The 27,457-nt window shown below is 39.3% G+C and overlaps 2 protein-coding genes across 4 annotated transcripts in view; one reads left to right on the top strand and one right to left on the bottom strand.

Annotated features, from left to right (window-relative positions):
* HDLBP (high density lipoprotein binding protein) overlaps positions 1 to 4,401 on the bottom strand; it is a 40,714-nt gene extending 36,313 nt beyond the window's left edge. The window contains exon 1 of the mRNA XM_075507792.1: positions 4,253 to 4,401. The gene's annotated coding sequence lies outside the window, so the exon portion shown is untranslated. The remainder of the gene's footprint in view (positions 1 to 4,252) is intronic.
* A 58-nt stretch (positions 4,402 to 4,459) lies between these two features.
* On the top strand, positions 4,460 to 26,613 carry SEPTIN2 (septin 2). 3 transcript variants are annotated; one of them, XM_075507797.1, is made up of 13 exons: positions 4,460 to 4,562; positions 7,103 to 7,135; positions 8,353 to 8,473; positions 11,696 to 11,782; positions 12,676 to 12,799; positions 15,575 to 15,709; positions 15,995 to 16,112; positions 17,439 to 17,540; positions 17,856 to 18,001; positions 18,657 to 18,740; positions 21,165 to 21,222; positions 23,070 to 23,182; positions 23,625 to 26,613. In XM_075507797.1, exons 2-12 carry the CDS (start codon positions 7,127 to 7,129, stop codon positions 23,172 to 23,174), a joined length of 1,089 nt encoding a protein of 362 aa, XP_075363912.1. In that variant the 5' UTR covers positions 4,460 to 4,562; positions 7,103 to 7,126; the 3' UTR covers positions 23,175 to 23,182; positions 23,625 to 26,613. The 3 variants fall into 3 exon arrangements, with proteins under 3 accessions (XP_075363912.1, XP_075363914.1, XP_075363913.1); XM_075507799.1 differs by having other exon boundaries at positions 4,491 to 4,567; XM_075507798.1 differs by lacking the exon at positions 4,460 to 4,562 and adding an exon at positions 4,840 to 5,235.
* The last annotated feature ends 844 nt before the right edge of the window (positions 26,614 to 27,457 follow it).

The following is a 27,457-nucleotide window of genomic DNA, read 5'->3' as shown; positions in this document are numbered from 1 at the left end:
TAGAATTAAAACCTTAAACACATAAACCTTCTAGCAACCCAAAGTCTTCTATACATGTAAAATATTCTAAATAAAGAAGCTTTTCCCCCTGCTTTGGCTAGAACTTTTCCTCCTTGTTTATTGATACACCTTTTTTCAACCAGACTCCCCGATTCTCTTCCATTGAAGTCACACCATGAGAGCTATGGGACAACATGAGTTCACAGGAGGAAGATGGGGAAAAAGGTCACTACAATCATTAGGCATGCAGGACTTTTCCATTTAAAATGGTAATGTAAATCACAAGATTTTAATAGCAGATTTTTAGGACATAAACAGCCTTTCATTTAAAGCTAAAGGACAGCTACATATAAAGCCACATGGTGAATTCTCTCAGGTATAATTCCACACCCAGGATAAGCTTGTAACCCAAAATTGTTCTTCTAAAACTAGGAATTTCTAAAATGAAGAGAGCTCTTGAAACATGCCCTGAACTCGAGACACTAGACTCTCGCCTTAATTGCCAGCCTAGCATGAGCACCTGGGGTCCAGAGACTAGGTCTGCGTGTCTCTCGAGCTCCTCTGCAGTCCCTCCCCCAATAGGTCCTACTGACCAGGACCCTCCCTTCCACTCCAAATCCAGTCTCATGGCCCACAATAAATACCACAGCCTCCTGGTAACACAGGCTCCACTGGAATAGCTTCTAGACCAAAGCCCCAGAAAAAAACAATAAGCAAAACAAAAACCACCAGCAAACCCCACCATGCTACACAGTATAACCTAATGCTCTCTTCTTTCAAGGTTAGGGTAAGTAGGAAGCGGAACCTCTAGAGGACTAATCCTGCAGCTGGGTTTTACTTTCCTATCTCTTCTTTATCTGTTTTCATATTTTAATACAAATAACACCTACTTAATTCTTGCACAGACCCAGGCTGCAAAAGTTCAGGCTCTGGGCCTCTCAGTAACGTGCTCCTGGACAAGTTAGACGCGTTCCATCCTGGGTGAATGTGCCTTTCAGCCCACTTTAAAAACCCCTGTCGCAACTTCTTCAGCGTTGCATGTCTTTGTCAAGATTATAACAGCATTTCCAAAAGGGTAATGCTACAGAGAGGAGGCTATTATTGTGCTTGATCCACAGGACGCTAAAAGGCTTCTATTTCTTGTTAAGGTGTCTTGCCAGGCTATGTTTGGGTGCTTACTCCTGCTATGGAGGAGACCAACTGATCTGTAACTTCTTTCTTTCTGGCGGCAAAGAAAGTGCGAAGGTAGTGTCCAGACCCTGTCTTTACTGCTTGCCAGTTTCAAAACACTCATGAGGACACTTGCCAGAGTCTTGCTATTTTGATTTAAGGTTCATTTTATAAGCTCTGCACAGTATAGGCCCGAGAATTTCCTTCTGTAGAATTCTTGAATACAAAACAAAGTTGAACCATTGTTGAGTGACCTTTTTTTTAAAAGAGAAACAACATTTTCACATAAATCTGATATTCTACAGAAACCCATGGCTCTAATTGTCAGATAACCTCCCAGTCATGGTGAATTAACTTTTTCAACCACACACCCGCATTCAGTTTGAACACCCTGGACTGGTCTTAGTGCCACTGCTGGCTACTCTAACCATCTGACTGGTAGTGACCTGGGTGAACTACCTGAATTCTCACAGTAGCACAATCCTAAATGCATTTGTACCAGCTTAACATGCTTCTATATGCAAAGGGAAGAGTATGTTTTGGGAAAAGCAGTATCAGATGAAATATTGTAACTGATAAAACATCCCAATTGTCTTTGAAAACGTGTGAACTGCACAGGCTGGCTTGTCTGGGATGGCTCTCCACACCGATAGCAGCTACAAAATCCAGGGTTACAAGGTCTCTCTTCTATGGTTCTCTTCAGACCATACTGTCTTCAGAAGCAACTTAATGTGAACTGGAAAAAAGACTAGCTACTTGACCAAGAACAACTGCTCTTATCCTCCCAAAATTAAGTTACTATTGTTACCATTATGCTACATAACATAATTATAACGTTATGATCCAATTCCAGATTAAGAGGAAATCTCTTCCCTTTCCCCCCACCTCTTCCTTGATCATCCTAGTCTAGAGAAGCGACACCAATGAAAAAGTGGGGAACGTAACAACCTTTAACACGTAAGAAGTAGTGTCATAATTTTTTCACCTTTTCAGGCAGAATTGGGGGAGAGAAGGGAAAGAAAACGACAAGAAATCAGCTTAACTTGCAATGAAGGAGGAGACAGGAGTGCGTGTCACACAATCAGGAGCGAAACACCAGAACAATTTATATAGGACAAACACAGAGCAATCTTAACTGCTTCTTAGAAGCCACTTAGAAAACTGCTGAGAATGATCTAGGCTTACTATATCTTGCACAGTGGCAAAGCTCAGACTCAATGGTTACACTGCCTCTTCCACTCTACACTTACAGGCCTCCAGATACTGTTACCTCCACACCTAGTGAGAGCTTTTCCTGTGCCTGTCATTCTGATCTGTGAAAAAACTGTACTACTGTGGACTTTTTTGGAAGGAAAAAGTTGGGGGTTCTTTGTGGCTTGAGTGTATGGGTGGCCCTGCCTATGATTTGGGCTATGCTGCATGACAATCCACATACAAACAGGAAGGCAGCTTTTTCTAACAGTTTAAATCTAAACAGGCAAAGGGTTGGACACACAGAGCTCTAGCAGGACACACAGAGCTCTAGCAGACACAGCTACAGCTTACAAGTTATGTTACTGCTTCCTTTCCTGCCTCGCCTCTTGATGTATATTCCTGTACCAGAGGGAGGGATGTCCAATCCACCTATGAAACGATACCTGAAACACCACTCTCCAGTCTAGTTGGGGGGGAGGGAGAAGACATTATACTATCTGTTAAATTGTCTTATAACTGAAAACAATTGCGTAGCATTTGGATAGCAGCAGTAGGAAAAATGGAGACTACATCATTGGGCAACAGCTTCACTTGCCTTACTAAACAGAAAACACACAACAAAGCAATACAGCACATATCAGCATGCAGAATTTTCTCTGTTATTACACAACAATTTAGGAAAAGAACTGACTACTTCAAAATCCTTGTCTCTAATTAGAGACATTAGAATGTCTCTAATTTTCACTTCCCAGCCACAGAGTTGTGAATTTGGATTAAAATTCTAAACTAGAGCTGTGAATTCAAGGACCTTGGATCTCATCAGTTATGAGTGAACTAACATTCCCAGCATGACTTGCTCTCTTGCGAGTCTTTCAGTGGAAGGAATTGCTCTTGTCAGTTGGGAATCCTTCCTACTGTTTGGGGAAGGCCAGCACAGGAAGCACAACTTATCATGTGTCAAGCCGCTTTAGCTATAGCCAAGCTGGACCCAAGGATCACAAACTACCCACACTTAACCCTCTTCAGTTCTGCTTGATTCCCGGATCACCTTGTTCTATAAATAACCTGCAATAAAACCATACTACAGGACTAGAGAGCAGTTCAGTAAAGAGACAGAATTTCCCCTCCATCACACAGAGGCTGCTGGCTCTACCGGAAGAGCCACAGCTGAGGCAGAAACCCTTCTTCAGAGCAGTCCATGCCCAGAGCCTCAGCTTCCAGGCCCACCAACGGTGCAAGAGGACACTATTACACTCAAGCTCGAACTCTTAAGAGTCCGAAGCAGACCGGGCCTCGGGACATAGGCCGGGATCTGCCACCAAGCCGAAGGGGGAGGGAAGGCGACCGCATCTGTGCTGTCACGGCCGGAGGCGTACGAGCCTCAGCCCCGTCTCCCAGGGGCCGGCCTGGGAACACCCCCGGTTGACTCGCGGGCCGGAGAGCGGCCGCCGCAGGCACGGGAAGCGGGGCATGACTCATGTTTTTTGTCCGCTCCCCGGCTGGCACCGGAGCGCTCCCCCCCGCCGACGCAGCGCGGGGCGGCCGCTGCCAGAGGAAACGGCGGCGGGCGGCAAAGCGCGCCCCTCCGCACGGCCCCCTCACCCCGTCTCGATGGGGCAAAGGGGGTGGGGAGGGAGGGAGCACCCCGGCGGCACGTGGCCCACCCCGCGCCAATCGGAAAGGCCGAGACCATAGAGCAGAGCCGGGCGCTCGCTAGACATTCCGCCTGCAGAGCCCGTCTCTCTGCTGCCGCCATCTTGTTGGAGGCAGCGGAACGCGCCCAGTCGCAAAGCCGGGCCCGCGCCCTCGACTCGCTTACCTGAGGCGCTCCCCATCCCCCGCCGCCCTCCCGCGCGGCCGGCGCCACCAGGCGCAGAGCCGGCTTTACCTCTAGTAGGCCCGCAGCGAAGCCTATGCTGGGTACGAGACCGAGGGGCTGGCCGCCATCTTGGTAAAGAGGAATGTGCGTGACCTACCAACATACGGGTGATCCCTCCCCCACGTACCCTTGGCCGGAGGGTTGCTATGGGAATGGGGAGGGCGCATGCGCGCCGTCCCCTGCGCGGCGCCTCCCGGCACTGCCCCGGGGGCGGGGCCTGAGGGGCGGAGCGCGTCGGCTCCTCCGCTTTCCCCCTCACGGTGCGCGCGCGCGGGAGCAGCGGTTGGGGTCGTTGTCTGCGTGCGGTGCGGTCTGGCAGGTGAGGTGAGGGGCGCTGCCCTCCCTCGGTGGGGTCCGGGGGTCTGTCTGCGCGGCCCCTCTCTGGAGGGGCGGTGAAGGATAGCCCCTTCCCCAGCTCTCCGGGAAGCCCCTCTGGGCAGCCTCTCTGGGCGCTCCCGCGGGACGCGCTCAGCGGGCTGGGGCTGAGGGAAGGCGACGGGGCGGCCGGGAGGGGTGCTGGGGAGATGCTGGTGAGGAGGAAGCGGGCCGATGGGAACTGCGGGGCGGGGCGGCGCTCGGCGGCGCCGGCTGATGAGCCGCCAGCAGCTTGGGGGTGCCGGAGAGGTTAGGTAGCGCCCCGCCTGCCCCCGCCGAGCGCTGGGCCTTATGGTCGCCTGGGCCGCCTGAACGCCTCTGAAGTACCCCCCGAGGGGAGGGCCTCGAGATGCGGTTCCCTCTTTCCAGAAAGTGTGAGGTTTGCTCTAGTGCCGTTTGCACGCCACACTTTATAAGACCCTCTCGTAGAAAACTCCAGCCGGGTTGTTGAAACCGGAGGGAAAGGAACATGATCGACCAGCTCCAGAGGAAAATCTGGACTGCTCCAAGACTGCGTGCCCCTGCCTGCGTGGGAGCTCTCAGTTGCTGCCCTGAAGGGAATGCTATGGGAAAGATCTTTCATGAAAGATTTCTGTGCTTCGTCCATATATTAAAATGTAATGTAACTGGAGCCATCTGCATAAATAGCTCTCCTTCGTTTCCTGGTAGCTGTGAGAAACTGTCCTCTGCTCTTAGCCCTCTGAGAAGAAGTTGGGTGACAGACAAGCCTCATGAATTAGAAGAATGTTATTCTGTGTTCTAGCAGGATCTAGTTTTGTTTGGCATTGAAAATCGTTCATGGAGAATGGTTAAGCAGGGATCAATGACATCACTCGGCAGGAAACACTCTTGGAAGAGTTGCTATCGGAGCAAGCTTCCAGGATGATAAAAGTCTCATGGATAACCTCTTCAGTAGTTGAATACTTCATAGGTCATAGACCAGCTGAAATACAGACATTGCAGAGACTGGATTTTACTTTTATCATGAAACTTCACTTGAGATGCATGTTATCCAGTTTTTATTCTGTGTGTGTAATCAGCATGCCAGATTTTTGTCAGCAGGTTCAGCTTCATGTGAAATGACACCAAATTGCTTCAATGTTTAGCACTTTTAGCCTTTCCCTCCCATCAAAAAGCATTCCTCAAAACTGACCTCTTCCTTATTGTGTGTGTAGGGGGAAAAAAAGAAAAAAAGCAGCTTGGTAACTGTTAACAGTGAAGTAATCATGGTGAGCTAAAAAGTTGCATCTTAATAAACCTAAAGGAGGTTGCACTTGTATATGTATACATATACAGTAGCTTTGAGAAGCAAATGCTGTAGCTGCCAGAAATCACCACCAGTTTGAAAACAATTTTGCCTTCTGCCTAGCACTGAAAAGGTTGGGCTCCTGTCTGTCTGACACTTGGTAGTTTGCTTTGACTTGAACATGGCTTTTTGATGGGAGGGACAGGCTGAAGCATGCTGTACATTGAAGCAATTTGGTGTCATTTCACATGAAGCTGAACTCACTGACAAAAATCTGCTTGAAGATGCAAAGAATCAGACAGTGATCATTTCAAATCTGTAGAATGAAAGTGGGAGTGAGTTAGGTAGATAAGATGTGGCTATGGTATGTGGGCTTTGTAAGTGGGAACAGATAGTTTTTTGGTTAGAGGGCAAGCCAGGAGAGGGAGTAGAAAGGGGACTTGGAGCACTCATCACTTGAAGATACAGCATATGCTAACAGTTTTATATTGCCATAGTAAATTATATGATCTCTTGAATTCATGCCAAGTTAGTGTGATAGAAGTTCTCTTCTGTTGACAGGTCTTTGTTTGTCAAGAGACTTTTTTGCATGGAGGTGTTAGAGGAGAGATTTTTTTTTTCCTGTCTGCTTTGTATCTCAAAGTGATGCAGCTGCATGTGAAAATCTTATCTTGGCAACAGAAGTTAAATTGTCTGAGTTTGCAAGCATCCAGACAGAAGAGGAGGAGAAAATGGTTCATTCTGAAGCTGTCAACTCTACAGAACACTTGAGCATGAAAGGAAATGTTGAGGGGAAGGAGGCTTAAAAAGAAAAAATAATACACAAATTGTTTTTTTGATCTTTGAAAAAACTGTTTCCTGTAAAAAGTAAGATGTCTCTAGGCAGTGTGTTTGGTTTGGTTAGTTTCCGGAAAGGATGTGAACTTTTCTTTCTCAGGCTTCAAAATGGTTTGTCATACATGTAGCGCCTTTAGCACCCCACATTCATGTTGCTTGAATTTATTGTCCAATGATGTCAATAGGAACAAGGGTTGCTGAAAATTCTGCCCCTCGTTAATACTGAAGAGTCAAATACTTTGTGAAGCAGTTGACACTGTTTCAAAATCTGGACATCCAATCAAGAATGCTCCTTTTTTAATTTAGTGTGCAACAGTGGATATTATATTGGTTTGTGTTTTGTTGTTTTTTTTTTCCACGTGCAATTTTTAATAAGCTGAAAAACATTATTATTTTTGCAGATTTGTTCCTGACCTTCCATAAAAATGTCCAAGGTAAGAATAGCATTTCTGGCTTCCAATGTAACCATGTGAAACAGATATTTTGTTTTTAAATATTAATCTGCAAGGGCGGAATGCGTACCTTGCATCGTGTTTGATGGTGATGTGTATGCTAAATTTATGGGTCATAAAGAAGAGAGAATTCACATTTAGAAGACATAATATTGAAAGATTAAGTGACCTAAAACATACATTAAAGTAGTTTCCTACAAGTAGAAACCTCTGCAGTTAACTGATACTCTTGGAGGTATTTAATTTTGGTTGTGGAGTTCCATACAAGCTCCCTGGTGCATTTTCATTGAAACTTCCATTCTTCTATTGTGTTTTGAGCAGTAATCGTTTAAGAAAAGGATGTTCTTAGATTTAATTTCTTCATTTTCTAATGGAGTCAACTCATCTTCTGGAAAAATCCTTCATAAACAATGTAGTAACTTAAGATATTATTGACATGCTGGGGTTCATCTAATTCTTGGTCCCCTGCATTTGGTATAATGGGTAGAGCATCCATGTTAGCTTATTGGAGTGAAATGAATGATAAAGGGTACTTCAGTAATGTGTTTGAAGAGGGAAACTAATAGATCTAACGATTTCTCTGCACTATTTGCAGCAGTGGGCATTTGAAACACTATTGTGTAAATTGTTGTCCCTGCCCCCTGCCCGCCCTTTAAAAGAGATCTCTAAAGAGGGCTTCCAGCAGATGGCTGTCACTTCACTCGTCATTCAGTGTTTTCATCTGGATGTGCTAAAAACAGATTAGAAACCGTTACCTTTTAATTTAAGTCCATAAACATCGGACATAAGCTTTTTTATTTTAAATATGTGTGAAGGCACTGTTTAAAAAGTGTGTGATTAGTGAATGCACTTCACACTTCAGGAAATAAATGTTTGGGGTTTTGTTTCTTTTTTACATAAGGTGATCTTGGCTGGATAGCTGAATAAATGAAGCTTATGAAATGACTTTCATAAGTTTCAAAATGAAATTTCAAATTCAAATTTCAAAATGAAATTTAAAAACTTAGAGTTTTTAAAAACTCTAAGTGAATGCTGCTGTTCTGTACTTCATTGTGAAACTGTTGAGTAGCAGGAACACCTGTGCAGTTTTCTCTCTGTATGTCATGTAGCTTCAAACCATTTGAAATAACTGAGGAAAGCAGTTATACAAACAAGTATGTCTTGAGTGGTTGCTTGTTGTTGTTTTATTTTATTTTTAGCAACAGCCTGCTCAGTTTACCAATCCAGAAACCCCTGGCTATGTTGGATTTGCAAACCTTCCCAATCAGGTTCACCGGAAGTCTGTGAAAAAGGGATTTGAATTTACTCTTATGGTGGTTGGTAAGGAAGCATTTTATAGTCTTTCTCAAAATTAGTATTTGCTCACAGGGAATTTGGAATGAAAATGAATGTTACTTCCACTAATGTAAGTCTTCAGCTTGCATCAGAAAGCTCTTCCATACTGTAGCATTTAACTTTTTGTTATAGTTTATTAATTCATGCAGCAGTTCTTTTCCACACTACAAACCATGTTTGAATAAGTTTGTGGGTGAAGCAAAGAAATTGCAATCCAGTGATCGTTACTTCCCTCCTTCTCTTACAGGATTTAAGCATTCCATTTAAAATGGAATGCCTGTTTTGATTAAGAGAATAGTATTTTGATTAAGAGAATAGTATTAAGAAGACAATTCTATTTAAAATGATCTTTATGCTTCTGTAGCTCAAAAGAATCTGAACTCTTGTCTTTCCACCCCTTCTAAGTACTCTTGTAAGAGAATAATAAGAATTGGATTAGTTGGTTTTGATGTGAGCTGTTACTTTTAAAATTGATCTTGATTTTCTGTTAGCAGTTATAATTTAAAGTTCAATTCTATTCAATATTTTGTTAAGAATCTATGTTGATATCTGGAATGGAAAGAGAAATCTAATGTGTCTGCAGAAATACCTTCATCCTCTCAGAAGTCGGTGTTAATTTTTGCAGATTAAGTAGGCTCCCAAATCAGGCTTGGGCATCTTCTATATCTTTCCTGGTCACACTGCTTGGGAGCTGTAACTTCTGAGTTTTGGTTTTTGAACTCTGTAATTCTCACTTTTAAAATAGGCTTTTGCAAGAAGTAGCCCTAATACAATTAGGTTCTTCATTACCTGGCGTCACAAGAAGTAAATCCCATTTGTGTGTTAGATTTGTCCAAGAGAGATCACAGTGGAAATGAGCAGGAGAGATGAGACGGTACATGATAGGAGGTGTTTAAGTTCTTAATTGTTTTGGATTCCAGTAGTTACAGAAAGAGTCTATGCTCAATCCTTTCATTTGTTTTGCCAAATGACAGCCCTAGCATTGCTTTTATCCTGTTTCTGTCTTTTGTAGTTTAGTGTTGGACAGAGTTGGCCCTTATTTTTGTCTTCCTAGAATTTTATCATAGTTGTTTACTGTATCTTTCATTGGATTTATTTAGGCTAATATCATAATGGATGCCTTATAAAATCTAAGGGTAAAGCCAAACTATGAGCAGATGGTTCAAATTATGGTATCTACTGTAACTCTTCAGAATTTACTGTTCAATGATCCTAAAAATCTGAACAGTTCTGAGAAACAAAAGATGTGCTTTCTCTGCTGCAGCTAAACTTAATTTCCAGATCTCTTTGGGATTAATTGCAAATAGTGCTATGTGAAACAGTTCTGGCAGAAAGCTCTGTAAAATTATATAGACCAAACAGTCGTTTCTAGCCTCTTGTAAAATAGAAAACGGGGGAAATGACATGGTGTGAGAGTAACAGAAAGGCAATTAAGCCCACCCACGTATCAGAGTAAAATTTAACTTTACAGTCATTGCCTGCTAGTATTCTAAGGGGTTAATGAAAACTACAGGAAGAGAACTTGGAGAGAAGTAATTTCATTGAAAATTGGGAGTGATATTTTAAGACACACTAGCAAAGGGAGGCAGTTGATGTAAGATAAAATAAACTGTGCTTTGAATTGTTGATTATTTCAACAGTTCAGAATGTGAATTCTTTCTCTTGAAATATGCATGGGGTTTAAGTATTTTCTCTTGTGGGCTATATCGCAATGCCTGTATTGAACTATTATTCTTCATTAAGTTGCCATACTTAATTTCTGAGCAGGAGAATGTTTCTTTAAAAGCTATCTGCACTGACAGAGTCCTAATCAATGATTTTTCTTCTTCACATTGTTTTTTCTGCTATTGTTTATTGTAATGTGAAAACGTGAGCTAGGGTTTATAACAATTTGGCTGCTTGGCTGTGTCGCTTCCAAAGAAATCTTAACCACTTGTATTTATTAACAATTTCATGTTCGTTCTCATTATTAAGCTATGACTTCATCTAGTTATTCTAATTATTTCACTTGAGAGTCACTAAACTCTAACCACTGTGGCCAGTAGTTAGAATAACTACTCTTTTCATTAATCCTTGACAGCGACTATGAAAACAGATTTGTTTTACATGTAATATTTACCCAGACTGAATGTGTGGAATGTGCCACTGGTTAAAATCTTTTTTTTGTTTTGTTGAAATGATGCCATGTGACTGTTGAGTTACTCTGGCTGCATGTCTCTTTCACTGGTGAAGGCTGCACTGGTAAAATCTGATCTTGAGATGCATTCTTTAAGGCATTAAAAACTGGCAGCTCCTAGTCCAATCTTTCTTTAAAAAATAATTCCATCTCTTTTTTTTCTTTTGTTCAGATATTTTTGTCAGACTCCTGTTGCAGAATAGTCTGTGTTACTCAAGAGGGATCATGCGGCCCATTTTTAATATCTAATTTTTAATTAATTCTATCAACACCTGAAATAAAACCAAAATTCTAGAAAATGATTTGTTCACTGAATTTGAGTACTGAGCACTTTGAGTTGCTGCTCTTTTTTTATGCCATGAAGATTTGTTCTGGTTAAGATCTTGAACTTCAGCTAATTAGTTGGCTTTTGAACTTTCCTCATGGGTCAGTCAGTAGCCCTAGAACAAAAATATATTTATGGTACACTGGTAATCCCCAATTTCATACGTGGAAAAAATTGCTCTGTGTGTATGCTCAGTAGCCATGTCATATTCCTCTTCCCTTGGGTTATTGTTTGCCATATTAGCATAAAAAGCAGAAATAAATCGTATTTTATGATGGCTGGCTGTGCAGAAGTTCAGCAATGCCTTTTTTGTTGTTTAAATTGATGATACAGCCTAGGCAGGATCTAGCTTCTCACTGTGTATGATCTTTCACATTCTGGACTGATAGCAGAAAAGCATGCCTTAAAAAATCCGGAGACATGAAATGGGAAATTTTAAGTCTAAATTGATCAGAAATCCACTTGACTGGCAGATTTAATAACCAATCATCAGTGAAAGCTCTGAGAAAGTGTATTATAAAGCTGAGATGTAAAAATTGTTATTCAACCTTCTTGTGCAAACTTCTCTAATACAAAATTATAAGCTGTAAATTTTTAAATTAAAATATTTACATTTAACATGAAAAAATGTATAGATTATACTGTCTGGATACTGTTGAAATTAATTATGTAAATATGTTGAATTTATCTTTATATTGAATCACAGGTGAATCTGGATTGGGAAAATCTACATTAATAAACAGCCTCTTCTTGACAGATCTCTACCCAGAAAGGATAATCCCAGGAGCTGCTGGTAAACACACCTTTGTCTAGTTTCTCTGTTCTCGACGATTTTTGGAGTTGAATGCTTTTATCTCTCGATTTTAGTAACAGCCAGTAGTGATTTCTAGCTGTAGTAATTTCTAATGTATTTCCTTATAGTTGAACTGTTTGATAGAATTGGTTCCCTCTGTACCCAGGATGTATATGGGGTCTTTCTTGTTTAGTCCTTGGATGTATTGATATTGACACCTAGAAAGTTGATCCCTTCTTTTGCTTAAAGAAATGTCGCCATGTCACAGTAAGATAAACAATCAAAAACTTTCTTTAATTTTTAATCTATTGCAGTTCTAAATATATGCATTGTTTATGCCTACTTGGACTTGCAACTTGATTCCTTTGCTTTGGGTTGATATTTAGTGAATGTGAACTTCACCTCCTTTTCTTTGGTCCCTTGTCCCTTTTTCATTCTGTTAACCAAGGCATGCAATAATACAACGAAAGAGAATATTCTAAGAAAATAGAGGAAGATGCTGTTTTTTTTCCCTCTTTGCTACTTGTTGAATGACTTGCTTTAATAATTTATCATGTTAGCTGACGATTACTTACCCCTTTCAACCATAGGAAAAAAATCCATTACATATAATTTAGTATTGTTCTCCAAACTGCTGATTACCTACACTTTTTTCTCAATTTCTTTTGCCTTTCTACGTTATGTTTAAGAACAGTATGAAATCTCAAATAATCTTCTAACAAAATCTGAAGAACTTAAGTACTGAGTCTTGCTGTTAAGTTATCAGGCCTTAGAAGGTAATGCATGGAATAACATTTATACAGTTGCATCTGCCATTTAATCTTTTGAGCTTATCTCAAAATTACATAGTCTTATAAATTCTGTTCTGAAAGATCAAGTTTATTGCCTTTTAGAGAAGATTGAACGCACTGTGCAGATTGAAGCATCAACAGTTGAAATTGAAGAAAGGGGTGTGAAACTACGTCTGACAGTTGTAGATACTCCAGGATATGGGGATGCTATCAATTGTCGAGACTGGTATGTACACAGAGTATATATTGATCTATGTATGAAGACTGACATCCATTTCATATTTGTCATGGGGGGGCAGGAATAAGTAACTGAAGTGGGGCTATATTAATAATGATATGCAGTTCAAAGTAGGATGGTCCAAGTGGCAACCCTAGCTCTTTTAAACTCTTCCATTCCAAAGGTGATTCAAAGTCATTATACTGTTAAGTCATTATCTTACCGTTTTTTGATGTGTTATGTGAAGTGCTGAATTTGAGGTGTGATTTTTTGAGAGATGGGCATGTTTTCTAATTCTGAGGAAGCTTAATTTAAGTGTTATGAGTTCATTCAGATACATGTAAAGAGTCATCAATAATTTCCACACAACTTGAAATACATTTTGTGACACAGATATTTTGATTTTTTTATTCTTAGTTAACTGTCTTAAGTTTGGAATAGTTTTAAGTGAACAGTGACCTTGATTTTTGTATAGTCAGAAAGCAATATAACCACTGGGACACAACAAATTCAACAATACGCTGAGGAAAGTAATTAATCTAGTCTTTAGTGCAAGTAAAAATCCACCGTTAGATCTTGTCCACGTTCATTTGAGCATTCTCAGATTCTGTGCTTCATTTTTAAGTGCATTTTCATCATCATTGGGTTTGATTGTTTGGATTTTTTGGAGAAATTTACATCATCATAAGTACTGAGAAATAATCTTGATCAATGGCAATCAGTTTTCAGTGGTAATCCCTCTTCCCACATCTCTTAAGCCCCTGAACCTCAAAGCAGGGACTGGGGAAATGAAGTCCCACCCATCATAAGTGAAGGTCAGGTTCAAGACCACCTGAGGAACTTGAACTTGATAAGGGACTTGATAAGTCCATGGGACCCAACAAGAAGCATCCCATCTTGTCGGGTTATCTACGGCAAATGTAGTTGCCAAGCCACTCTCCATCATATTTCAAAAGTCATGGCAGTCAGGCAAAGTCCCCAGTGACTGGAAAAAGGGAAACATCACACCCATTTTTAAAAAGGAGGACCCTGGGAACTACTGACCAGTCAGTCTCACCTTCATGTCTGGTAAGATCATGGAACAGATCTTCCTGGAAGATATGTTGAAACATATGGAAGACAGGGAGGTGATTAGACACTGCCGATATAGCTTCACCAAGGGCAAATCATGCCTGATTAATCTGGTGGCGTTCTACGATGGAGTGGATAAAGGAAGAGCTACTGATGTCATCTACCTGGAATTCTGTAAGACCTTTCATATGGTCCCCCATAACATTCTTGCCTCTAAATTGGAGAGAGATGGGTTTGATGGATGGACTGTTAGATGGATAAGGAATTGCCTGGATGGCCATGTCCAAAGAGTTACAGTCCATGGCTCAAAGTCTAAGTGGAAACCAGTAACGAGTGGTGTTCCTCAAGGGTCCGTAGTGGGACCAATACTATTTAGTATCTTCATCAATGACATAGTGGAATTGAGTCCACCCTCAGCAAGTTTTCAGATGACACCAAGCTGAGTGGTGCAGTTGATTCACTAGAGGGAAGGGATGCCATCCAGAGGGACCTTGACAAGCTGAAGGAGTGGGCCCATGCAAACCTCATGAAGTTCAACAAGGCCAAGTGCAAGGTCCTGCACATGGGTTGGGGAAATCCTCAATATCAGTACAGACTGGGAAATGAATGGGTTGAGAGCAGCCCTGCAGAGAATAATTTGGGGTTACTGGTGGACGAAAAATTGGTCATGAGCCAGCAGGTTACTGGTGGACGAAAAATTGGTCATGAGCCAGCAGGTTACTGGTGGACGAAAAATTGGTCATGAGCCAGCAATGCGCACTTGCATCCCTGAAAGCCATTTGTATCCTGGGCTGCATCAAAAGAAGCAGGTTGAGGGAGGTGATTCTTCCCCTCTGCACTGCTCTTTGAGACCTGCATCCAGCTCCAGGGCCCCCAGCGCAAGACAGACATGGACCTGTTAGAGTGGGTCCAGAGGAGGGCCACGAAAATGATCCAAGGGCTGGAACAGCAGTGCAGAAAGGCAAGAGAGTTGGAGTTGTTCAGCGTGGAGAAGAGAAGGCTCTGGGGAGAACTTTCAGTACCTTACTGCAGCCTTTCAGTACTTAAAGGGGGCTTATAGGAAAGGTGGAGAGAGACTTACTACCAGGGCCTGTAGTAACAGGGCAAAGGGCAATGGTTTTAAACTGAAAGAGGGTAGATACAGGTTGAACATAAGGAAGAAGTTTTTTACAATGATGGTGGTGAGACACTGGAACAGGTTGTCCAGAGAAGTTGTGGATGCCCCATCACTGGAAGTGCTCATGGTCAGGTTGGATGGGGGTTTGAGCAACCTGATCTAGGGAAAGACGTCCCTGCCCATGGCAGGGTGCGTTGGACTAGATGGTCTTTAAAAGTCCCTTCTGACCCAAACCCTTCTGTGATTTTAAATCAATTTGGAACAAGAAGCTTAGATTATCCTGAGCATGTGTAATTAATACTAGTCAAAAGATAAATACTAACCCAAGATAAATTTGCTGTAGAAGTTGTGTGTTACACGTATGTATATTTTATCTTACTATTAAAAAAATTATGCATAATAGTTTGTTATTCTGGAATTCAAGTAAAATTTTGAGATATGCAGTCTTACAGCACCAGTAAATTAATTTTTGTCCATCAGCAGGTTGGTTCATCAGCAGAATGTCTTGGTGTTTTAATATTACCTCTGAAACATCACTAAAATTATTGACCATTTGGGAACAAGCATGATTTCTTGAATCAATATTTGTTTTACAGTTTTAAGACCATAATCTCTTACATTGATGAGCAGTTTGAGCGATATCTGCATGATGAGAGTGGTTTGAACAGAAGACATATCATAGATAACCGGGTTCATTGCTGCTTCTATTTCATTTCACCGTTTGGTCATGGGTAGGTGTTTCTCTGTCATTTTATTTTTAAAATTATTTTACTTTGGGGAGTTGGTTTGTGCCTGTTGACTTAAATTTTCAGAATCAGATTGCCATTGCTTAAGGAAGTACTAGAACAGCTGGAATTAATCAGGTGTGTTCTTTCTCTCTAAGGATAGAGATCTCTATTGGTGTGAAAATAAAATGGTAATTTAGATTTTAAAAAAATAAACTTTTTCTATATTTTAAGCTTAGCCTTAAGCCTTTGGGTAATTTAGATTAAAAATTTTCCATATTTTAATTTTAGCCTTAAGCCTCTGGATGTTGAGTTCATGAAGGCCATACATAACAAAGTAAATATTGTACCAGTGATTGCAAAAGCTGATACACTTTCTCTGAAAGAGCGAGAAAGACTAAAGAAAAGGGTAAGTATTTTTCTAGCTTGCCAAAAAATGTTGTACTTTGATTATAACGGCATGGTTGCTGAAGAGAGGGGCGTTCTCGTTCAACCTTAGTCTGTCCTAGCCAAGAAAAACAGAATCTCATGCACAGTGTAACATTATTTAATATGTAGTTTGGTATCTTGTAATTTCTTTTATTATGTATTTAACTGAGAAATTGTCCTTAAAATGTTGCCTGTGAAATGGCAGATTGGCTAGATTTACAATTACATTATGAGTGAACTTTGAAACTTTGGAAAAATATTTAAATGCATTTGCTAATGGTAATTGCTTCCTTACCTGTTTAATCAGTCCCAAAGCAGAAACAGTATCTGCATCTATAATGTGCATATATTTTTTTTCCCCAGTCAGAATTCTGATGATTGAAAAATAGGATTTTCAGAGATTTTTCTGATTTTAGGGTTGTTTTTCTTCCCCTATGTCACCTTCTTCTAATACATTCCAGTTCTTTCTTCCATAGGCAAGACCCCCTAACACGTTCAGTTTTGCAGGACTTGATGCTGTATTTGAGGGGGGGGGGAAATGCAACAAACCATCATGAGTCAGTAACAACTATGAAATTTAGAAAGAAGTGTTAGAATTAACTTGCCAGAAGGCACACTTGATCCAGTCTTAGCTGTTATATTTAAAACTTTATGTATGATTTTTTTCAGTTATTGTGAAAATCCTTATAGTTATCTTACCCAACTTGTAATAAAAATAGAGAAGTATACTTTACTTTGATATGCATATTGTGCTAGAATTCTGCAGAAATAAAGATTTTTTTTTTTTTTAAGAGCAAAATTTGAGTTTATGGCAAATGGATTCCAGCTGTGGATGCCATTCTTAGTCATGAAGTCTGCAGTCATGAAGACAGAAAAAAGTATTTGTTGTGTCTGTAGCTCAGTTATGGTTTTAAACACTCCCACCTCTATCCCCCAAATAGTAATTCAGAGGCAAGAGCAAGGAGTTTTAGGCTGTTCAAAGCAATTTTGACTTCTGAGTCAATGCTTTATAATTAAAAAAAAGATTGCAAAGGTTTAAAAAAAGCTCAATTTCTTATTTGTAATCCACAAAGGACAGTGTTTATTTGAACACTATTGTTTGTCTGAAAGTCTGTGGCAAGTGGTTGTTGAATATCATGAAGAAATATGGTGTTTAAAAACAAATACTTGCCGAGTAATTTGGATCAGTAAGAGCCCCAAATTTCTCAAGAGATTGTGTATAACTGATTAAGTAATTTTACCTTAAGATTTAAAAGTACTGACTTTACATGTATATTATCTCAATTTCTTACATTATAAATCTCAGATTCTGGATGAAATAGAAGAGCATGGCATCAAGATTTATCACCTACCTGATGCTGAATCAGATGAGGATGAAGATTTTAAAGAGCAGACCAGGCTCCTGAAGGTATGACTGGCTCCATAGGTTACGTACGTGGATAATATACTGTATCTTTTCGGACTGCTCAGATGGCTTTAGAACAAGATACATGCTGTGAGCTACGATGAGACCTTGACTGAGTCGCTGTGTCTCTGTGCCCAGGCTTCTCTGTCTGGAAGATGGTGGTAACAATGACTTTTTTTTTTTTTTTTTTTTACAGTTTCAAATTAAAAGCATTACAAACTTCTTACCATAATATACAGTGCTGAGCAGAACAAGAGTTGTTCTTGGAGTTGTTTGTTCTGGTTCATTATTAGTAATTTTTGCATTTTTGGCTTTCAGGCCAGCATTCCATTTTGTGTAGTGGGATCCAATCAACTCATTGAAGCCAAAGGTAAAAAAGTTAGAGGTCGACTCTACCCATGGGGTGTAGTTGAAGTGGAGAATCCAGAACATAATGACTTCCTGAAGCTGAGGACCATGTTAATGTAAGTTAGAAAATTCCAATTAAATGGTAGTTTAAAAAACAATCACCAAGAAGATACTCGAAGACTGTAATGGGGGTTTGGAGCAGTTGTGGAATCCTTGGAGACAGAGTTTATCTGGAGAAGGCCATGAGCAACCTTGACCTAGCTGGCCTAGGCCTCGGCAGGGATTGGACCACATAGGCTCCATAGGTTCTTTCCAATCTGAATTACTCAGTGATTCTGTGAAAATAATCTTTTGTCTAATTCTTTTGTTGAACAGTGTTGTATTGCTATTCAGATCCCCAAGAACATAGAACAGGTTGCTTCATACCTTGTGCTTACTTAAATGTAGATATATATCTGCAAAGGAGTAGACTTCAAAAGTCCACTGGTTGATTTTTTTTTTTCAGGCTTTGCTACTCTGCTTCCCCTGCCCAGCACTGCTTCATCAAATGCCTCACCCAGGAGGACAGCTTATGTCAGGGCTGCCTCAGGGTCTGAGGTGGTCTCTCTCTGTGTTGTTTATTGCACTGATTTAACTTAAATTAGCTTTTAAATTAGCATGGTGCATGGGTGTACATGCTGAACACGTTGACCCAATACAGTGCTGAATATGAGAGTTGGTTAAGCAAGTTGATGTGACACAGGAATGTTTTAATTATTTTTCTTCCTCCAGCACCCATATGCAAGATCTTCAGGAGGTGACCCAGGATCTTCACTATGAGAACTTCCGCTCTGAGAGGCTCAAACGAGGTGGCAGGTTGTCATCTTATGCTTACATGCTCTTTCTTCCTCTTCTGGATTTTATTTTTTGGTCTCTCTGTTTCTCCTACCATTTCATTGCTAGGATTTGGTAGATCATGGACAGCTCTGTAGCTCCAGTCAACGCCAAGTTCAGTCAAACAGCTTACACTGAGTGTAAGAAAAAGTAGTACATAAATCTGAAGAGACGGTTGTGACATTAAAAGGGTATAGTTAGATCGCTGCTTTGTTTTAAGGCTTGAACACAGTTGGATTGGAATGTTTGAGGTAAATAAGTAGGGCAGATGTCTATGATAAATGTTGTCTTCAAAAATCTGCAAGTTAGGTCAGTGCTGATATGTTAAAGGGGTTTTTTTTTGGAATTAACTACTGGAATATTTGAACTGTGTCTTTAGAAAGAAACTCAAGTCCTTCCACAGTGCTTTATTAAACATGGTATAAATAAATAATTCTCTTTGCATAGCAGTCACAGGATAATGTCTTTCAACCCTATTTTGAGCTGTGGTGGGTAGCGCACAGCTTTCCTGGTAAGAGAGGTGGGCAGAACACCCCATTTTTAACTAAAATAGCAGGGTTTGTAAAGTTGAGTTTGTGAGTTCTTGTTGAAAACTGGGTGTTTCCTGGTTTAGATTTTTCAGTTGCTTCTCTTATGTCAACCACTAGAGGGTTTCACAATTGCACATTTCAGTGGGTTTGATATATTTTGCAAAGCTTTTTCCATCATGCTGTTGACATAGGTTTTGTCACATGCCTAGCCAGTTTTCAGGAAAAGGAGCTTATCAATGCCTGTAGCATCGGCCTACAAGTCCAGTTTTCCCTTCAGGCAAGATGACATGCTCTTCTCCCCTGACTTTTAAATTCTGTCTTCTGAAGTTCAAGCTAAAAAAAAATATTTTTGCCAAGTTCTGTTGCCTGTTATCCAACAGGTATGTACAAAGGTCTTAAAAGTAATGTAACCTAAGGTCATCAGAGTTAAAATAATGTTTACCAATTTTTAGAGTATTTAAAGTTGCCTCTGCCAAGGACCTATGACACTAAGTTGCTGTTAAGTTGGGGTATCTTTCTTTGTGAAACTAAAACATGTTTTTGTATCTTGTCTAGCTGAGTGGTCTATATATCTTTGTTTTCACATTTCTGAAGTGCTGCTAGAATGTAGTTAAGTTTACTGTAAGTGAGTGTGGTTTGTGTGTGAATTTATTTCAAACTTGTACCTACCCCACTGGCAGTGCTTGGCAATTGGTGCTTGTTGACTGTATTCGCTGATGTTCTTAGAGGCTTTTGGGCACAGAGGATTTTCTGACAATCTGTTTCTCTGTTAACCTTTTAACAGGCATCAGTTTGTTCGCTTTGCACTTTTGGTGGCACTTGTGTGATTAGATCTGTTAGCAGATCTTCCCCATTGCAACATGAGACAGGAGAAATCTGTTAGCAAAGTAGTAGGTAATCTTGAAAATACAGTACATAAAAAATATTTTTATGTTTGGTTTCTCAATGTAAAACTGGAACATCCCAATTAAGCAAGAGTTTGCTGAGATACTGATTGAAAGCATTTGCTTAATTTTGACAGGAGTAATCAATGTTTGTACTATACTTTAACATGTTATACAAAATAAATCTTTTGGACTTGCAAAAAAAAAAAAAAGGTGACTATACTAGAAAAATAATCAAACTTCAAAATCTTAAGTGGAGCAGAGGATAAAGGGTTCCTCCAATTAGAAGGATTCTGGATGCATACAGTGGTTGTGCTACTTCTGTGGTTTTGGTTATGAGCCTTTTAGATGCTTGGTAGCAAACATGGTTCATGAAGTTAGAGATGGGATAGAACTGCATCAAAGGAAGGTTCTGCCTGGAAGTAGCAGGTTTCCAGATACAGAATTTCTTAGAGCACTGGTTATTTTACATGTTGCTTCCATATTTTTGTTAACGTCTTGTCCGGCATTACCTTGAACTTATATTTTGATTTAGTTGTATTGATTTATTGCACCAATGAAAGAGAAGAGTTGAGTATGTGTTTGCAGTATTTCTGAATTTGCTCTATCTGTGTGGTACTCAAATTGCAATCAGTTAAGATAATGTTATGCTCGGTTAAACTGCTATACTTGAATACTGTTCAGAAATAGTTTTTATTGATACCTACATGTGAATATCTGTCATGTTTTAAAGTCATAGCTAGAACGGTTTATACTTGTTCTGGGCATAACTTTATGAAGGAGTAAGGGAGAAATTGATGTCTTAAAAATAATTTAAAAATAAAAACATGAATTGCAGCTACGTGCAGAACATGTTTCAATGAAAATTGTTTGTATTATGAAACTCCAACATATGTGTTCTAAGAGCCTTGATTTTTGTCAACAAAGCATTCTCTGGAAGTTCAAAATCTGGAATGTATGCACTTTATTGAACAATATTAATCTTATTTTAGGAAAATAGAAGACGAAGAAGTAAATAAAGACCAGATTCTGCTTGAAAAAGAAGCTGAAGTAAGATGACAGAACTCTATACTCTTGTGATGGGGGAATTTTTATTCTTGTATCACTACTTTAGGTCAAATGATTTATATGATCTTGGTAATTTGTAAAGGAAAAGACAGAATTTGCTAATATAAAGTTATTCAAGGTGCAGAATGTGAAGAGATGTAGAGGAGTCCCAGGATACTGACTTATTGGAACAGGTGGAATCTGGTAAAATGCCTGATTCCATTGTACCAATCAGCGATGGATGTAATGCACGTCGTGTGGGGAGGGAGAGCCATCCTCACATGAGTAAAGGTCCTAAAGTTAGCAACTACAGACTGGGAAAAAGTCAGTTCAGCTCTGCAGCAAAGGAGGGAACAATGGTAGGAATTGTCAGGAATAAAGAACAAAAGAGAAATTCTCATTCTGCCACTATGATAAATCCATAATGCATAGCTCTAACGCTGTTTTCATTGTCCCCCTAACCTAAAAAGGATATAGCCAAGACTAGAAGAAGTACAGCGAATAGCAAAAAGTGGACAGAAAGGCTGAAGTGGAGACCTGAGGCAGGTCCTGTACAAGGTTAATGTTCTTGTTGGGAAGTAGATGACACAGGGGAAGGATATAGTAAGGGGCTTATATAATCACAGATGGCAGGATGAATGGTAATCTACTATACAAGAAACAGGTCACATTTAATGAGATTAATAGGTGGTTGATTTCAAGTGAAAAAGATACTTTTGAGATAGGAACTCCTTAGCATGGAATTCTGTGCATAGCAAGAATGCGGATAAGCTCAAAAATGCTGAGAGACTGGAGAGTTTTGCTTTCTCCAGAAATAAACATAAAGGTAGAATTTTTTCATTTAGCAAGTTCAGAATTGACAGATTTCTAGAGTTTGAGAGCATATGTCAGGAAATACTGGGTGAGTGCACCTGGCTGTTAAGCTCTTCCATGCATTTGCTAATAGCCAGTGTTGGAGAGAAGGCTGAGTTAGATGGACTTTTTGGTCTGCTCTAGCACAAGCAGACGCTCAGTCTTCTAGTGATCTTAGTGGCTACCCAAGAACTAGAGTAAAAATGAAAAGGGTCATTGTTTCAAGGAATATGAAAAAAGAATAGTGTAAACATTTCACAGGTTTAACTTTTCATTGTTATGCTTAACAGTTTAGTTTGAGTTTAAAATGTAGGTGAACAAAGGCAGACACCCAAGTGTATTTCAGTAGTGAGGTTGACTTCCCACCTGTCAGTTGGATACAATTAAAGAATTTAAGTATTGTACATGCAACATGGCTGAATTAATCTTAGTAGCTGAGTTACGTGATTACCCTGTGTTTAAATGTTGCAGTGCTCTAAAATTGAGCTTCAACCATTTTTAATAATGCTTATGTCTCCTTGGATGATTTGCCTGTAATACTTGCTTCCACCTAGACATCACTAGCAAGGGAGTTGGGAAGTAATCCTGACAATTTTTTTTAGTGACAGATAGAAGTGTACTTTTGGAGGGACAGAAACAAGCTGCTTTCTACTGGTGATAAGCTTTAGTAACTGTGTTTGTTCAGCACTTCAGCACCATCATTTTTATGCATTTAACTTCAGAGGAAGCAAAGACTTCCATTTAGGGATGCCTAAAATCTCATTCCAAATGACAATAATAAAGCCTTCTTATTTCAGTCAGTAAATTTCCAGCCTCTTAATGGATGAAGAAGAGCAGTTAGAAGAAGATGACATAACCCGAGATTGTTACCCATCAGATAAAGATAATGCAGATATGTGTTCCCTCTTTAATATAAGTAATTAATAGTGTGGTAGCAGCAGAGAGTCATATTCTGAGGTGAGATTAGGCTAAAGGATTCTTCTGTGCTGCTTTTCCAGCTTCGTCGCATGCAGGAGATGATTGCGAGAATGCAGGCACAGATGCAGATGCAGATGCAAAGTGGAGAAGGAGATAGCAGTGCAGTTCATGGACACCATGTATAAAGTCTTTGGTAAGATGTTCAAATAGCTATTTAAAGGGTTTTTCTTTTTACTACTCATTATTGTGGTTGGTATTAAGAAGTTTTGGAAAAATGTTTACAACATGGGTTTGCATAGGTTTCAATCTTAGTTTTAATTTTTAAGGTTTAACTACTGTTTGTGAAGTGAAATGTCTTGGACCCAAACTAAACATTAGTGTGTTTGTCTGTGTGTGTAGATATGTATATGATGTATATATATTCAAATTTTCTAGAAAGTCAATACAATATATTGTATTGCGATATATTGCAAGAATCATGGAACGAGTCTTTGACATTGCGTAAACAGGTGATTCTCAAACTCACGATGAAGTCATTGTTTCATTGTGACTTTTAAAATGTTTGCAGTTTTTTCGGATTTCTAACTGTGAGAAGATAGCTGATCTTAAATTGTATTTTTCTGTCTTGTTTTTAGATTACTTTCTATCCTGACTTAAAGGAGTCATTCTGGAGTTGAATTATGGTGGTGTTATACCAGAAAGGATGCCTTTTGCTCAACATGTGACTTGGAGTTTGCTTTAGAGTTTAACGTGGAAATGCATTGTGGCAACTCTTGTGATACGTATTTAATAACATGTAGTCAGTTGGTATTTTATGTATTATACACATTTGACTTTGTTTAGTAATTCTTATATTGAGCTTATTTTCAATTTCCCATTGTATTAGGGATACAAAGTAGACATTGAAACTTTCCTAGCCTGATAGGGTGTTAGATAATAATTATTTTTTTTTAGTATGGCTTATTAGCTCCCTGCTTTTAACTTCGTATTTAGAAATAAACAGCTGCCAGTGATACCTTGTTCGGTGGCATGTAACAGTCACCTCACTAGGGATCCCTGCAAGGTTAACTTTCCATTTTTTGCAGTGTTTACAGGTGTGTGTCTGTGTGACCATCAGCCCTTTTTCTGTCTCTGCTCAGTGCAGATGATTTCCTTGGCCTCTGCAAGTATCAAATTAAAATTCAGGCATGCCTTGTGTCTTAAAGAGGCATTTCCTCTTATTTCTTTTGTTAAGAGGCACACTGTATTTTATATGACAGGCATTATTTCCTTCAGATTTAACCTTGAGGGACATATATTCTTTATTGTTTGCCTAAAATCTCTCACTCTATTGCAGGTAATTTTTAATAGTTTCTTGTAGGTTAGCGCAAATGAGTCCTGCTATTTTCTGGCATTACTATAGCCAAATAAACTTGAATAATACTGATACTGTTAAATGAGGTAAACCCCAAAGAGTAGTTTTCTATGCTTGGGTGTTTCCTATATCAAAATGTGTAAGAAATTCTATAATTCCTAAGGAGTATTTTCATACGATTTTTAGGGCATTGCAAACTGTTCATTGTAGTATAAAATATATACTAGCACACTTGTCTTTTTTTAAAGTGATCTGTGCCTGACAGGATCAATGCAAACTGTATTTTAAGGTCTTGCTCCAAGATGGAGGAGTTAGCAGTATTACTTCGAAGTGACTCTGATAAGTTACACTTTTTTTTTTTCTTTTTTTTTTTGGCCGCAGTCACTTTCCTTAACACTGATAGTAAAGGATACTGGTTTTTAGCTTGGCTGGACTTCTATATATCATGTTTGGTATTGTATTTGCAGTACGTAATAACAGCTATAATATACAGCTACATAGGTAGGTGCTGATAGGGTAAGCAGTAATACACCATGACTGGTTTTTCTACTACTTCTTATAAAGCCAGCAATCAGATTTCCTAATCTGATCTGTTACAACTCTGTTGTTATCTGAACAGCTAATAAATAGATAGAATTGCAACTTTTTTCTCTTCTTTGAGCTCAGGTGCAGCTGTGACTTTTATAATTTTCTTAATGTTTCTTTGAAAAAAATTAATAGAATTGCTACAGCTAATGTATAATTCCAGTGGTACTTAAGTGGCTAGATTAAATATAAACCTGCTAAGCAACTGAAATTTTTACCTGCCGGAAACTACTGTTGATGAATTGGTTTACATTTAAATCTTTCTAAAAATGTGAAGTAAAATCCTGCACCATAGCCTTTCCTAGGGAGCTCCAGTTTTCTTCTCAAAAGCAATTACTGTCAAAGTTTTGCATAACTCATTTGACCTTCTCTAACCTTGACAAAAGTGAAAATGAGAACCTTTTTGTATGTTGAGATGCACAGAAGTGTTAAGTCCCATTGTGTCAAATATTTCCATATAAAACTTAGGTGGAAAACCATGCACTTCTAAGTTCTTGTCTTGCTTTTTTGAAAGAACGTGTAGAGACAAAGTAATGTGGCAGTATTGTCAGAAAACACTCCACAAAACCTTATTTATTTCTAAATCTTTTGATATATTTTTGTGAATCAGTTGTCATAAATTTACCAAAAGAACTTACTGTAAACTTAAGTCATCAAATACTTTGTGAAGTCCCGTGCTGTCATGCTGTTCTTCAGTTGCCACAAATCTGGTGTTTTGTTTGGGTTTTTTTTTTTTTCTGATAATGCAGCATTTGTCAACTTTTAAGCTATTTGTCTGGTATCTCTCTGTCAAATGTTTTGAACACATCATGCTTCAGACACTGTCTGCTTTGCCAAGGACAGCAACTCTGGGACATTCGTGTTTTCACCTGTAAGTTTTGTAGGGTATGGTAAACTGCAATAGTACTATGAACCCGTACTTGAAGAAAAACTGTGAAATCTAAATTGTATGCAAAGGGGGACTGGTTGTACATGTAACTCTCTCTGTGTATGTTGGTTTGATTTTTTTTATTTCCCCCCGTATTTCCTAAGATGGGAACAAAAGCAGATTGTCCATGCATTTAGTGCTGTTTGGTCACTACCTGTGGAATTATTTTAGGCAATGTCTTAGTCTTCGAAATATCATGTACCTATTAAAATATTTGATCAGGATAAAGTTTGATTCTTAGGCAAATAATTTTTGATCTACAAATTCTAGCAGGAGAAATATTTTCATATGTCATTTGTTTTGGGTTTGCTTGTTTTTTTAATAGGAAAAAGCAAGCTTATGGCACTTGCCATTTTAACAGAAATACTTAAGACATCTAATTACTTCTTCTTCCCAAGTCTTTCCCCCTTTTTCCCCTTTACTTTTCTTGTGATGGTCTTACAATTAGTGGTTTCATGGTAAGACATGAAAAGTGAGACTACCTTTCTCAGATTCTGTTTCAGACAAACTCAACTACTGGTAGAAGAAAGACTTGGAGACAAGAGGTATATGATGTTTGGTGGCTTGCTGAACTGGCCACAGTTCTTTTTCTGTTACAGCATTGTTATGGTTTTTATTTTAGGAGTCAAAATACTTTTGCATTTGCAGAGCTCTATAGTTGGTAGCAAAAATGACTTGCTCTTGGTACAAAAATCTGTTATATTATGTTTTATGTACTACCATTAGCCAAGACTATAATAAAAAATTCTAAAATACACTCTTTTTTTTTTGTTATGATTGTTTATTATAGTCAACCCTGGCAATATTAATTTGTGATTATATGTTTTCAATATAAGGGAGAAATGCAGATGTGGTTGAAAGAGAACACATTGATGGATCTGCATAAAAATTGGTCATTAAGTATTGTATGCTCCAAGTGTATTGGTACAGTGCATTTCCCTCTGGGTGTTCCCAGAGCTGCCGAAGTCCTACCTATGGGATGTTGCTTTTTCAGCAGCTCTCAAAAAACTTGCATGTCCCTTAATTATTACGTTAGTATAGAATGAAGCTACTTTTTAGGTGGTGCTTTAAGTATTAAGGGTCATTGTTTTCTCCAGTAAATTGTGCTTCATCTCTGGAGAGAGTGATAGGGTGTTTGATCTTTGTTCTAGATATTCGAAAATAATTTCGGGCTCATCTTCCTGTGAAACGACTTCAATGACCCCTATGGCTGTTACAGATTAAGAGCACCAGGCTATGTCTGTGTTTTTGGGTTCTTGAGCTGCTAATACCAGAGGATTTTACAGCAGTACTTCAAATTTGGAATGTGCCGCTTTTGCATGTGCCCTGGTCTGGACAGCTCACTTTTGGTTGCTGTATTGGATTGCTTTCCATTGCTGGGAGGCACACGTTATGCAGTCAGACCACTCCGCAGGGGTAAAACCTGTGCATGTTGTGACTCTTCATATATGGTTTTAAAGTATATTTATGTTTCATTTATCTGAAGTGTGGAACTGGTACATTTAAAGGAGGATTCATCTTTAGGCTATAGTGAGAGAAGAGGCAAGGAAGCATCTTGAATGTCAGACCTACTTTTTGAAAGAAGACTTTTTCTATGTAGT

Source organism: Mycteria americana, chromosome 7 (genome assembly GCF_035582795.1).
Source record: "Mycteria americana isolate JAX WOST 10 ecotype Jacksonville Zoo and Gardens chromosome 7, USCA_MyAme_1.0, whole genome shotgun sequence".
NCBI classification, from domain to species: Eukaryota; Metazoa; Chordata; class Aves; order Ciconiiformes; family Ciconiidae; genus Mycteria; species Mycteria americana.
Note: the sequence above shows the minus strand (reverse complement) of the source record. Positions and strands in the feature narration are given on the sequence as shown.

Coding starts and splice junctions, on each gene's coding strand:
- SEPTIN2 (XM_075507797.1), top strand. Junction 8,474..11,695: donor ATTTACTCTTATGGTGGTTG/GTAAGGAAGCAT, acceptor ATTGAATCACAG/GTGAATCTGGATTGGGAAAA. Junction 18,002..18,656: donor AAGCTGAGGACCATGTTAAT/GTAAGTTAGAAA, acceptor TTCTTCCTCCAG/CACCCATATGCAAGATCTTC.